Raw genomic sequence first — 14,670 nt, 5'->3', positions numbered from 1 at the left:
CAGACCTTGCCTCTCTTGCCCCAGAAGCCTATAGTATTCCTAAACTTGATACAACTGTAGCATATGATACGATTCATCTGGTTTCTTCAGAAAATAAAACTGATGAAGGAAAGAGAGAAGAAATTGGAGACAAGTTGAGCAGTGTATGTTCCGGTATTGCCGCAGCAAGCCCACTCTTTGAATCTCTGAGTCACAGGTTGGATTATGTTACCACAGATAGTTTGCCAGTGAGTCTCACAACTGCCGTCGCAAGTATGCCTGATGGTCTTACTCCTGACTTAGTGCAAGAAGCCTATGAAAGTGAAATGTATGATGGAACATGTACAAAACCTTACGAGTCAAAGATTGATTTAGTCCAAATGACATCTGAATTGCCTCAAGAGCCTCAAAGTCCTGTAGAACAGCTCTCGCCTTTTGAAGAGTGCGAAGCCCTCACCTCACCACTTTTGCCTGATATTGTCATGGAAGCTCCATTAAGTGCTGGTGCTGCCACCAGCACAGATAGTACTAACCTGCAATCTGATGCCTCCCCATTTGAGGATCTTGTGCCACCTCTTGTAAGTGAGGAGAAGATAAAGTTGGAGTCTGAAAAGCCACCGTCCTACGAGGAGGCTGTGAAGGTGCCATTATCACATGCACACGAAGAGATGGATGATACTGTGAAACTGACTAAATTGGCAGACATTAAGGGGGCCGCTTTTGAAGAAGAGACTCCTTATATATCAATTGCGTGTGATCTAGTTAAAGAAAGTAAAGTGTCGGATGACTTCCAGGACTATTCAAGAACAGCAACTAAGGACTTTCCTTCCCAGCCTGTGTCTGAGCTTTCACAGCAGTTTGAAGTTTCATCTAAATCTGATCAGGTTGACACAACTGATATATGGCTGCCCAAAGCCAATCAAAAAGAAATGAAAACTATTCTGAGAGAAGATCCTCTAGAAACCTCTTTAGTAGGACATGAAAGCAGGGATATATTTGATTCAGTATCTGTCTCTAAAAAGACTTACTTGGAGTCTTTCCAGCCAGAAACACACATTTTAGAAGAAACCGTGGCTGCATTGGCAGACGAGTCCACTTTCACTGAGCCTAAGAAAGAAGAGAAACCTCTTCAAATGGAGGAACTGGGCAAAGTAGCTTATTCAACCAAAGAACCAGACTATACAAAGGAATTGAAAAAAGATAAAGATGCTAGAGAATTATCTGCTCCAATAATAGAAGACCTAGGGGCATCCTCTGTAGGCCACAAAATGGCTGCTCCTACTGAAATGGGATTGAGTGTGGCTAAGGCAAAGAATGACAAAGCTCAGACTCTGCTGGAGGATGAAACAAAGCAAATGTCTCGCACAGAACCGCTCCATGACCTCTCGCCACTGAATATGCAGGTGAAAATGAGTGCAGACCCTCACGCCTTGGGAAAGTCAGCTGCTACTTTAAACAAAGAAGTGCCCGAAGGAGGCAGTGCTCCACTGGTCCCTGAAGTCTATTCTTCTAAGGAGAAGTTAGAGGGTACAGTAAAGCCCCAGGGTCCTTCAGAAGATGAACTTTCTTCCAGCAAAGTGAAAAGTGTGCGAGAGGGAGAGCCTTCATCGATAGAGGCTGCTGGTAGTCTTTCAGCAGCGCTGAGCAAAGCATCAGGTAATCTGCCTCCACTGTTCTTTGCTTCTCACTTAATTTGTGCTGTTCCTGTTTTTCATTGGTCATATTCTGATTTCCTATTAACATTTTTGCTTTGTCATTTCATGCAGTTGTGCTTAATACCACAGCATAGTGCATCTTTTGATTTGTATGTATGCCTAGTGACTTGACAATGCAGGACTTTTTTTTTTAAACCCTTTCTTAGGTTGCCCAGAACTAAGCTCTTCTGTTTTGAATGTGTCTCCTATGCTTTCTCATTGGCTATTTTCTACTGTCCCTCATATGGACCCAGAATGGTGACCTCTTTAAAGCGGTCATCGGTGGTCCTTGTCAGATGGGCAACAGGACTGCCCTAAATTGATGTGCTTCAGTGGCAAGCACATCCTCTCATCTTCCATATGGTTCCTTGTGAACCCAGGCTGCCTCCAGCAGAACTGTAGCGCATCCTAAGGCAGGTAATCTTACATGTTTTAACTTTGCGCTATACGATAAAATATTATAAAAAAACTTTTTTTTTCAAAAACCTGGAACCAAACAGTCCAGCACCACTGGGCATGGTCATTGCGGTTGCCTTGGTTTAATCTTGTCTGCCACTTGTCAAGTTAACTTGCACCTCTGAACACGTTCCTTCCCATGTTTGCACTGAGCATCGGAGTCTTAGAAATGGATTTTGTTCCAGAACCACCTCATACGTTTTCCAAATAGTCCAAATAAACACAAGTTGAAGGATGCACAGATGTCCCAGATAGAAAGTTATCCAATAGTTGTACAAAATGATACTGTTTTCCCAGTATACTGTAGCTATAAAGGAGTGGTATAATCATTAATCGAGTAACCAGTGCCTCTCAAGAGTGAGTGTCCCAGCAAAATCCTCCTCCCTGGGCTCAGGCTCTGACTTTATTCGACAATATCTCAAATCTCCTGCTGCTTGTTCCAACCCTTCCGTCATAACCCCATAGCAACCAGACAGCACTGGGGACAACGGGAAGAGCAGGGAGCCAGCACCGCACTGCAGAGAAGCCTCTGCTCCTCGCCCCCATTTCCTACCTAGAGTACAGTGCTCCTCTCCTGGGCTCCAGCACTTGAGACTCAAGTTGACAGCAGAATAGCCAGCTGGAGCTCCAGTTAGGCAAGAATGATTTGTGGGAAGGGGGGTGAGGAGAGAAATGGGTGAATGCTTGGGGGGCAGGAGGCACAGAATGCTGCTACAATATTATGCATTGCTACTTGAAGGGCCAGCAAAAGAATTGGGAGGACCAGCTGGGGGCATATCAGGGGAGGGAACAAGTGTCCCAGATTTATCCACCAGGACACTAGTAATCTTACCCTCCTTACCACTGGCAGAAAGAGCAGTCCTTACCTGGATGTGACTCCTTTGCCAGCTTCAGTCTGATCTTCAAATGTGTGGGGGCCCTGTAATCTCGCAAGACACACTAGTTCCAAAAGTTCAGGAGTCAGATTGAAGCTGGCAAAATGAGGTGCACAAGTAAAAAAATGCTAACTTCTTTCTGCTGGAGGGAGGGGGAGAATAATTTTACTGTGCCGTGAGGATTGAACAGTGTGCTGTAAAATATAAAGGCTGGGAAGCACTGACCTAAAGGCAAGACACAGAATGTATAACTGGTGACAAATTGCTGTAAAATTGCTTATTAATCTGATTACAGCATTGCTACAGTATGCTGGGAAATAGTATCACTTGTTGCTTATTTTGGTTCCAAATAAGATTGCCCTAGTACTTTGTTCTCTTTGATAGCTAGGTTACAACAGAAGCCCTATTTGATCTGCCACAGTAGGGACAGTTTTATAGAATTATAATACTATTTTGCAATTTAAAGAAGATATAGTTCAGACAGTGCTGTATCTGCCAAACTGTAGAACCTTTTACTATAACTTCAGTGCTAATGGAAAAAATGAGTGTTCATTTTTGTGTGGCCTGGATGTCTGCAGAGGCAATAGCCTGGATGGTACAAAAAGCTTTGTTTGTGTTTTTGGTTTTTTTTTTGTTTGACCCTGCATTCTCCTGGTCTTTTGGGCTTCCAGCTCAGTCTGGACCAAATCGGACACGAGTCTTCATGTGTAGTGTCCCCTCCCAACTTGTTGTCCAGTCACTACAGTGACAGCCAAGGGCTTGGCACCAGGGCTCCTTATCTTGGTCCTTAATCAGCTAGTAGGTATCACCAGTGCCCGAGAGCAGGAATCTGAGGTTGTACTGCACTGAGCCACCATGCTGGCCCTTCTTTCCTTTTCATCACTTTATTTAGATGAGAGCTTTTTGAGGATCGGATTTGCTTTGCTGATTCCTTAGCTGGAAAGCAAGACCAACATTTTGCCATTTTGCACTGTCTGACTTAAAACACAGTAAGAGAACTGCCTTTTTTTCCCCCTAGGGCTACTTGTGTACCAAAAGGCTTTTTTCCATTGGTCTTTATTTGGTTTTTGTTAAACTTGGTGAAAATGCCTGCACTGCCTCTCTGGAACAGTCCCTGTAGACGTGGGGATAATCTTCAATATAAAAGTAGCTCCTGTAGGTGCCTTCTACACACCACCAGATGGTGGTCATGGTGGAACTAGCTTAGTTCATGTACTTTCAGACTATAAGTGCTAGATATTTGCCACCTTTTGTCTTGTCCACAGTGGTTCACATTGGGTGGTTTGGTACTTGATCCAGATGTATCCCTGTGAACAAGGTGGAGGTATAGATATCCTGGAGTTTGGGAGGAAGCATAGTGAGGTTTGAGGTATTCCTTTTTATGAAAATAGAATAAAAATCTATTTAGAGTAAATAGCAGAAACACGCACGTCTATTATAATTTTAATACTTTCCCTATGGTAGATAAACTAAAATTAGATGTAGCTGCCTTTTTATTGCTGATTCTTTCAGTAGATTTGCAATGTGAAAAATTTGTGTATAGAAAGAAATGACTGAGTGGGAAGGTGGAGACTTTTCAAACCATCTGCAAATCAAAGGTGAAAGGGAGGACTGTTGGCCATAAAAATGTAAGTTCAAAGACCGATTGGAAGTGTCATCGTTTTTTTTTTTTTTTTGTAAGGCTGGCATGTTTAGATGCAAGCTTTTGTAAGGCTGGCATATTTAGATGCAGGCTTTTGCGACTACCTAGGTCCCTTTTCTGCAGCATTTAGTTTTCTTGTAAATGCACAGCGTGGTGGGACTACTTAGAGCAGAGGTTCTCAACCATTTTTCTGTTGGGACACCCTGAATACATAACTGTCACGGGGCTAAATGTAAACATACTTTGCATCCACAGAAATCCCCCAACAATGGGTACAGAGCAGAACTAGGACACTTGCCTTACAACTCACCATACAAAAGATTTGTCATCTCAGTAACAGCAACACAAACTCCCCCCCTACTTCCAGGTGCAATATCCCTACTTATGAAAAGACAGCAATTTACCACCAATGCATGTCCTAATTAGAAAACGCAATAAATAAGACTGATACAGTGCCTACATGCTAGTAAAATCTTACCTCTATCACACACTGAACTTTCAAGTACAGAAAGACCACAGATTACAAATAGAAACAAACTCAAATGGAAACCCAAAAAAGCCACTCTGCATGCAGTGCAAAACTTCACAAATGGAAACAGAAGTATAGCACCAAACACTCCCAGGATCTGAAATAATGCACACAAACTAATCCGTACAAAGTTATACCTGTCTTATGGCATGCACTCACAGTAACAACCCTACCTATGAAAAGGCAACACTACAAATATTAAACCAGGCTGTAAACACCTAATCTGTTAGGAAAACAGAACAAGCCAAGCTTGCAGAATCTTTATCCTGGTCACACATGCAGAACACAGACCCTCACCATATAACTTTATCACCACTTTATGTTGTAATGTCTGTTTTTCCATTGTTGCACTGCATGGAGTATGGCTTTTTGCTGTTTCCAGTTCAGTTTGTCTGCTCATTTCTATTTATACATTCCTCAAATATAAAATTCTAAAATTATACTAATAGAATAAATGTTTCAAAACTGATATAGATAAATCTAATCATTAAACTCAAACTTCTCCAAACACCAATAAAATATTTCAAAACAGACACTACATAATAACCCAATAATTAAAATGGCAGTCAATCCACAAAAATAAACTTAAAAAAAGCACTTTTACTTACCCTCCTACTCCTTTCCAGTGCAGGCCAGTAGTACACACTTAAAGCTCTGACTTCCCTTCCTTAGGGCCCACAACCAGTCTCCCAGTATCTCTCATCCACACACAAAAACCAGTCACTCTCACACATGCCTTCTCTTACACACACGGTCTCAGTCGCACACATGCTCTCACTTACATGCTGGCTTGCTCTTTCAACCCCCTCCCCCTCCTGAAGCACACATAGCAGCTGCAGCAGCCACTGCCTCCAGCCCCTGTGGTCCAAGAAAAGTCCTATCAGCCGCAGGGACTAACGCAGCTCTGCCTCTTGTTTGCCTCTGCTGCTTCAGGTCAGTGCTGTCACTACTTTTGCAAGCAGCATGGCTCTTCCTATGCGCCCTGCTGAACATCATACCCTCCTCCAGGGTGGGAAGAAGAAAAGGTCATGTTACTGTTGCCGGCTTTCATGAGCACTTCCGCTCGGGCTCGAATTTGCTGATAGTCCAGGCAGGAATGGCAGCAATGCCAAAGTTTCTGCATCTTGCTGGGGTGAGGGGGAGAGAAGTACATAACACACCTGCCGGTGCTTGGCAGCAGTGGTGTCCTTACCCACAGGTTGAGAATTGCTGACTTAGAATAAAATGATGTCCTTGTGGGTCGGCTCGGGCACCGTGCTGTACTGCCATGTGTAAGGTCACCAGTTTGAATGCCCAAGTTAGGTTTTCTCAGCCTAGGTCAGCTGGGAGTGCTGCAGGGGTAGGGTAAAATCTAGGGGTCTGGAAGCAGCCCTAGGGCATGACTTAGTCTCAGGACCCACACTAGAATGACTGGACTAGGAGCAATGGAAGGGAGGGCTTACTAAATAGGGGGGGGGAAATCCCTGGGTAATCATGCATGAAGTATTCTGCTGCCAGAACCCCAGCACCACTTCTGACTGAACTAGAACAAGAGCTACTGGGCCAGAAATGTATTTCTGAAGGCAGTTCTTAATGTGCAGATAAGGTGGTACTTGCAATTAAGACTCCTAGTGGCATGATCATGCCCCCAGGACTGACTTTTGTCTCCTTGCTCTGAAAATGAGTTAAATAGGCTAGCTCTGCTAGTATAAGGATGCACGCCAGTGCTACAAATGGGATTGGGTTTTCAGGATATCCCTGATGCATGCAGTTGGATACACATGCATACTGCCTCATCTCACGTTCATTAAGGATATCCTGAAAACCTGACCCGTTTGTGAGCCTCTAACTGGAAGCAAATACTACAGATGTATGTGGTGCCCAGTAAAACAGGCCTGGAGTTGTTTTAACTGCCACCAGGTTTCACTAAAGCTTAAATGTGGAAATTAGAATGGAAATATTTTAGCCTCTCAAAGGAGAGGAGCCGTATTGTCTGAGCAGCAGTTGAAATGAAAAGGGAGTCTGGCTGGCCCTTTTGCTTTGGGTTGTGCTTGTGCCATCTAGTGTCCTAACCTGGATATTCTGTGTCTAACAAAACTGTAAACCAGTGGTTCCCAAATGAGTCTCAATCTTCATGAGCATTTCAAAGTTTAAAAAAAAAAAAAATCCTGTACTTTCCTAATATGGATGAGGAGAGCAAGGAGCCAGCTGCTTTGTTCTCCCCTCCCACACGTGCCTACTGCTTGCAGAGGGGCCCAGTGCACTGTACAACCCGCAGTCAGGCGCAGGTTGAATAGGCGCTAATCAATCCCCAATGCGATAAGGGGATTAGCGCCTACTCAATGTGCGTCCAACGCGGAATGAATCAAATAGCGCTGATTGCATGTAAATGCATGTAAATGAGGCTTAGACATTCACTCCCAATGTGAAAAAAGTGCGACTCGACACACATTTAACTGTCACTATTAACGCCTGCCAGGAGCAAGCGTTAATAGCTGAGCACATCTAAAACTGCTTTTCTGTACTGCCTCCTACTTATCGTGATATTAAGTAGGATGAAAAATTTAAAGTGAAAAACCAAAAAAAAAAAAAAATCAGGCTCAGGAAACGGACGTTCGACTGACGAGCGTTGGTTTCCTGAACCCTTGGTGGATGGCCAAGACAGAAACAGATAGGGTTCACGCTAGGGTGCCTCCTTGCTAACGTGCCCCCCTAACTTTAATATTGATTGGTGCCCCCCACCTGGGAGTGTTAAGCGCCCACTTTGTACGCTAGCTTATTGCATGGGCCGTAGAGTGACTCGCAGGATCCAGGTAGAATGTGTTTCCTTCCCTCCTTTCCCCATCAGACGCTGCTGCTGCCAGCACACTGGGAAGAAATGTTGCAGGCCTACTCCATCCCCTTTCCTCTGATCATTACTGCTGCCAGCAAGGGCCATAAATTCTGTAGGGCCTGTAACCCCCCCCCCCCCCCCCAGCGCAGTCCTGCCACCACTGCTAGCTGTAGAGATGGCCCGAAGCATCCCTGGGCTGCCTGCCTGCTCTGATTCTTGGGTGGAAAGTTAAAAAGGACTGCTGGGGAAAAGAGGTTGAAAGATGAGGGGGTTGAGAGTGGGTGAGACTGGGTGAGCAAGGAGCTAAGCTAGGGGGAGGGGGTGCTAGAAGAAAATGGATGGTCTGGGGATGTCAGCCTTGAAGTGCAATGAGGGGGTGGGGAGATGGATAAGTCTGCAGAGGTGAGAAATGAGCCTGGGAGAGGAGTTTGAAGGGAGTGACTCTTTCCAAATTAAAAAAAACAAAACAAAAAAAAATTGTGGTTCCCCCCACACACACTTGTTTGGGTTGTTTGAGGTCAGGTGAAGGTTCATATGGTAAAATGGGGTCCTGCTGGCTTACAGTTTGTGAAGTCCTGCTGTAAACAATGTAATAGAGCAAATTAGCATTCAGTGCTCCCTTGTGTCTCCAACCCAAAGTGAAAATAAGGGTGTAAAAAGAAAATGAAAGCAAGTCAAGTCCTTGTGAAATCTTTCCCTGCCTTTTGTTTGCTGCTTTACCTCTTCCTTCAGAAAATATTTACTGTTTTCGTGTGGTCTATATTTGGAAGAACTTGCAGTGCATTCAGATCCCTTCACATTTTCCACATTGCTCAAGATGTGGAATACTTATGTCAGTTTCTAGAAACTTTGCTAGGCATACTGAGCATGCTCTATACCACATGTGCACACAGGGTCCCTCTTCAGGCTTTTTCGTGAAGCTGTGACCCTTACGGTTGAGCTGTTTGAAATTTTTGGCCTAGTGGAAAACTTTTTTTTTTTTTTTGTTTTTGCAACTTGTTTTCCTCTGTTCAGTCACCTGGTCCCTCTTTGTGCCTTCCGTGAGTGTCCCCAGTCAGGGCTTGATGTCTTTGGGTCAGTTTTCTTTCACGGTCTTTCCCTGTGGTGGCGGTGCCTTCTGGTCATTGCTGCCTTCCACCACTGTTCCATTCTTTCACACTTTTGTTTCACTTCATCATGGCCATGTCCAGTTTTCACCAATGCCCCTAGTGCCCACAGACCATGTTGATCACCAATCTGCATGATGTCTGCATCCTTTGCCTGGGGGCATCACATGATTGCAGGGGTTGCTGCTTGTGCAACCAGATGACCCTGAAGGGACTTAGACTTCGGCTTGATAAGGTGAAGCACCTCTTTGGCTGGAAGTCTGACCCATCAGCAGTATCAGCACTGAAATCTTGGAGCTGCACCGATGGGCACCTCTCCATAGACATTGGCAGAATAATCTGTTCTGTCAGTCACTGGTGGTCATGATTGCTGAAGACTGACCACTGTATCTCCTCCAGATCGAGGATGCCAGGTTCATTGTCTTCAACCTTGGGACCAGGGAAAGACCAGGCCGAGCATCATGGGGAAAACCAAGAAGTAACAGCACTAGTCTCCATTAATGCATAGTGCTGGGCATGGGGGTTGCACAGCTTTTGCCATGATGCCCCCAAAGCAACCCTGTGGTAAGGAGCACTGGTCCAGGAAGATCTGACCACCCCTCCTTCCTCCCAGTCAGTGTTTGGCACTGGCAGCATTCAAGGAGGAGCTGGAGTGTTGAGTCTAGCCGGCAGTGGAGCAGACACTGCAGGGCCACGGTCCTGTGGCACAGATGGAGCTGGTATCTCCCATTCTCATACTTCTGGAGAAGCTCAGGTGTGCTATTCAGTGCCTTACTGACCCGGTTGATGTCTGTTCCCAGGTTGGCAATGGTGCCCAGCAGGGCACCAGGGCTTCCTCCAACAATACAGTGGTAGTCACTACCAAACAAGTGAGCAGAGGAAGCTCCACAGAGGCTGGTGGAATTGCTGAGGCCTGTAGCCCCCGGTCCAGTTCCATCCATGTCTGCCAATCTGGATGTTGGCCAAGCACCTAGGGCCCCATTCCCTGTGACATACAGTGAGGATGACCCCTGGGGGGATGATCAGATGGAATTTTCCCTTTGAGGACTCAGATCGCCTGTCAGACCCTTCTCCTCCAGAGGAGCAAAGGAAGTCTCAGCCTGAGGACTTAACCTTCACAGGTTTTGTGAGGTTGGTGGAGGCCATCCTATTCCGGCTATTGACTGAGGTTGATGCTTGAGACCTTCAATTTGTGGAGGCTCCTAAGGAGATTGTGGTGGTCCCAGTGCACAAGATCCTTTTGGCGTTGCTGAGGATTTGGGAACACTCCATGGTGTCTCCTGGCAAGAAGGTGGACAGAGTTTACCTAGTCCAGAAGGCTGTTGGATTTGATAAGTGATAGCTGCCCCACCAGTTAGTGATGGTCAAATCTTCCCTCAAGAGGGCCAATTGTGCTCGGACCCACTCCTCTATGCCCCTGGGGAAACACCACAGAGCGATGGTTGCTCTTGGGAGGTAGGTGTTCCAGGGTGCCATGCTCATTGCCCACATCGCTACCTACAAGCTCTACATGAGTAAATATTCATGGGACATCAGGGTACAGGAGGTGGCTTCAACAGCAGCAGGACACCCTCATGATGCTGGTGTGCAAGGGTTTGTGGAAAACACGAGGCCTGTGTGACCTCTGTTTTCAAAATGGCATCGAGAGTCTCTGCAGCAGGAATCGGCATCTGCAGAATGGTATAGCTATGAGCCTCGGATCTCCAACAGGAGGTACAGGAACAACTTGAAGTGCCATATACAGGAGAGAATTTCTTTGGAGATAGTGAAGAATGCTGTGATCCAACTTTGGGACCATCATGAGACCCTCAAACAACTGTGCCAGCACTCCAGACCAGTCCTCTTCCAGGAGGCTGTCGAGGCAGGGGCCAAGGAAGTCCTTTTGCCAAAGAAAATACTATCTTCCGCTTCTTCGATATCATTCTCTTCAGAGCTCTTGTGGCCATCCCATGCAGCAGAGAGCCCCTAAGCCTCAGCCGGCTCCTCAGTCAAACCTGGGGGACGGGGTTTTGACTGGGCCGCAGGGAGTATCAGCCAGTCGTACGGATCCTCCAGTTGGGGGCAGGCTGTGGTCCTTTGCGAGTCAGTGGCCTAGTGTAACCTCTGATCAGTGGATTCTGTCCATTGTCTGTCAGGGGTACCAATTAAATCTCTTGGCTGTCCGACCAAATGGTCCTCCATGCCCCTATTGGGGGCCAGTAGTGCTAGCAGAGCTCTTCTCCCTCTTAACTGCCAGAGCGGTTGATTCCATTCCACCACAGCAAAGAGGGCATGGATTTTACTCTAGCTACTTCCTGATTCCAAAGAGAACAGGAGGACTTGGTCCCATCCTAGACCTGAGGGCTTTGAACAGTTTCTTAAAAAAAAAAATTTGGTTCTCCCGAGCACTTTGATCCCCCTTTCTGCAAAAAGGGGACTAGTTATGCTCCCTTGACCTAAAGGACTCATACACACATCTAGATCTTCCCAGGTCACAGGAAGTATCTGATTCGTGGTGGGAAAACAGCACTTCTCGTACTGAGTGCCTTTTGGGCTCACATCCACCCCACAGGTATTCACAAAATGCCTGGCCATGGTAGCAGTGTACCTCTGCAGACTGGGAATGCATGTTTTCCCCTGTTTAGATGATTGGCTGGTCAAGAGCACATCTCAGGCAGGGTCAGCCAGATCTAATGCACTTCCACATTCAGATCTGGAAATCACTAGAGTCCATTCTCAACTACCCAAAATCCCATCTTAGTCACCTCAATTGGACTTCATTGGAGCCCTGCTAGACATGGCTGAAGCAAAGGCCTTTCTGCCACACCAGAGGGCTGTCACAGTAGTGGTCATTGCAGCAGATGTTCAACAGCCATCAGCTTGGCACATATTAAGGTTGTTGGACCATATGGCCATGACATCCATGTTACTCCCTTGGCACGATTACACATGTGCAGAGCCCAATGGACCCTGAAGTCTTAGTGGCACAAGCCACATAGAGCCTTCAAGGTCATGTCCAAGTCACCCCATCCCTCCAGGACTCCTTGTCTTGTGGCAGGGAATCTCCTTTTGGAGTCTTAGCTTGCAAATTGTTAACCACGGATATATCTACCCTGGAGTGGGGAGCTCATATGTATGGGCACAGCACCCAGGGCTTATGGTCCTCTCAGGAACATTCATGTCAGATCAACTTTCCTGGAGGTCTGGGCAATCGGGCATGCACTAAATGCTTTTCAGAGATCGGCTGTCCAACAAAATTGTCCTGATCCAGACAGGCAACCAAGTAGCCATGTGCTACGTCAAGCATGGGGATTGTACTTCCTGAGTCAGGAAGCAGTGCAGATCTGGTTATGGGCCCTGTCCCACAGGATGGTGCTCAGGGCCATGTACCTGGCTGGGATGGAGAACTGGTAGCACAGTTGAGTCTTCAGACCCCATGAGTGGTCCCTGGGCGAGGAGATATCAAGCTGGATATTCTGCCTCGGGGGAGCCTGGACATAGACCTGTACACATCCCCCTGCAACTGGAAGGTGCCTCAATTCTGCTCCTTGCACAGGCTAGAGAAACCAGCCTCTGGTGCCCTCACCTTCCTTTGGGGCACAGGTCTTCTGTATGTGTATCCTCAGATTCCCTTAGTGGTGAAGACTGAGAGGACAGAGGGACTGATTCTCAGACCTTCATTGGCCAAGACAGGTCTGGTGTCATCTCAATCAAGAGTGGTCCATCCAGTCACTGATCAGTCTGGGGACTTCCCCAGAGCTTATCACACAGGGCAGGCTGCAGCATCCCAACCTCCAGGCCCTGTTACTCACAGCCTAGATGTTGAGAGGTTAATCCTGCAGCTGCTTGATCTTTCAGAAGATCTCAGGCCCTGGTGGCTTCTAGAAAGCGTTCCACTAGAAAGTCCTATGTACTGAAGTGTAGGAGGCTTTCTGTGTGGTGAGCAGAAGGCCCTAGATCTGTTTTCCTGCCCCCCCCCCACAAAAACTGCTTAATTACCTTCACCTATCAAAGGCTAGCTTGAAAACTGACTCAGTTCATCCTGAGTAATTGGCACATTCCACCATGGTGTGCCCATCTCTGTACAGCCTATAGTTGTATATTTCATGCAGGGCCTGCTTCAGTTGAAGCCTCTCCTAAGGCCTCCCACTGTCTTAGGACATCAACGTGGTGTTAGCTCAGCTGATGAAAGCTCCTTTTGAGTCACTGCTTCTGTGGCAGTCACTTTAGCACACAGGGTCAGTGAGCTCCAGGTCTTAGTGACTTATCCACCTTTATATTAAATTATCATGACAAGGTGATCTTGTGCAAGTTCTTGCCTAAGGTAGTGATGGATTTCCATCTTAACCAGTCAATCATACTGCCAATATTCTTTCTCAGGCTCCATTCACACCAAGGCAAACAAGCATTGCACAGTTTGGACTGCAAGAGAGCCTTAGCCTTCTATCTGGAGCAGACAGAAGCCCTTAATCACCCAACATTTGGTTTCTTTTGATAAGAATAGGTTGGGTGTTGCTGTTGCCAAACACTATTCAATTGGCTAGCAGATTGCATCTCCACCTGTTCTGCCCAGGTGGGGCTGCAGTTTTAGGATCATGTCAAGGCTCATTCTGTCAGCCATGGCAGTGTTGGTGGCCCACCTGCAAGGCTGTGACAGTTCTCTCTACACATTCACATCCTATTACTATGTGGCTAGGGATGGCTGATGTGACACTAGGTTCGGCCAGCCTGTCTTCAGGCCCCTGTTCAAGGTGCAGAACCCAACTGCCCTAACCTAGGGCCCATTGTTTGGGTTCAGGCTGTCTCCTTCTGTTACAAACACCCCTGTTGTACCTATTGGCACCTGGTTAGGTGTCTGGTCCCCTTTTGTATTGGGGAGCAACCTGTAGCTAGAGATTCACCCATGTGTGAATTCTACCATTCTACTTGTCCTAGGAGAAAGCAGAGTTGCTTACTTATAACAGGTGTTCTCCAAGGGCAGCAGGATGTTAGTCCTCATGAAACCCATTCACCACCCTGCAGAGTTGGGTTTCTCCTATTTTTATTTTTCATTGTAATTCTGTTACAAGACTAAAAAGGGACCCATGTGGACACATGGCATAGAGCATGCTCAGTGTACCTAGTCAAAGCTTCTAGAAACAGACAAGTTTTCTGCTCCAGGCTCCATCTGATGTCACCCATGTGAGGACTAACATTCTGCTGTCCTTGGAGAACACCTGTTACAGATGAGCAACTCTGCTTTTTGTTATGTTGTAGCCTTATTCTAAAATGTATATGCATTTTAATGTGGTTCATATTAATCCAAAAAGAGTACAGCTGGCTTGCAGTGGCTATTCACTCATGATGCTGGTGACAAAAGTGCCACGCCAATTGATGAATTGTGAATAGGGGTAACCTGCTAGTGTGGCAGTTGCTACCCTTAACAATTAAGGCATTGGTACTGTTAATGCAACTCCATCAGTGCTCTCTACGGGAATTGGATTCAGACAGCAACCAACAAGGGTCCCGACTTTTACGGTTTGGGGAACAAACATGGAGGTAACTAGCTGATGCAGTGCTTACTACCCATAACCACTAAGCCTGGTACTTTGATGCATC

General features: G+C 46.3%; 1 protein-coding gene across 1 annotated transcript in view; it reads left to right on the top strand.

Annotated features, from left to right (window-relative positions):
- The window catches only part of RTN4 (reticulon 4), a 159,969-nt gene that overhangs the window by 55,467 nt on the left and 89,832 nt on the right, over positions 1 to 14,670 (top strand). Inside the window, 1 exon segment of the mRNA XM_029593448.1 lies at positions 1 to 1,635. Within this exon segment, the coding sequence (XP_029449308.1) occupies positions 1 to 1,635 (1,635 nt within the window).

The sequence above is a fragment of the Rhinatrema bivittatum genome, chromosome 3 (assembly GCF_901001135.1).
Source record: "Rhinatrema bivittatum chromosome 3, aRhiBiv1.1, whole genome shotgun sequence".
Taxonomy (NCBI): Eukaryota; Metazoa; Chordata; class Amphibia; order Gymnophiona; family Rhinatrematidae; genus Rhinatrema; species Rhinatrema bivittatum.
Note: the sequence above shows the minus strand (reverse complement) of the source record. Positions and strands in the feature narration are given on the sequence as shown.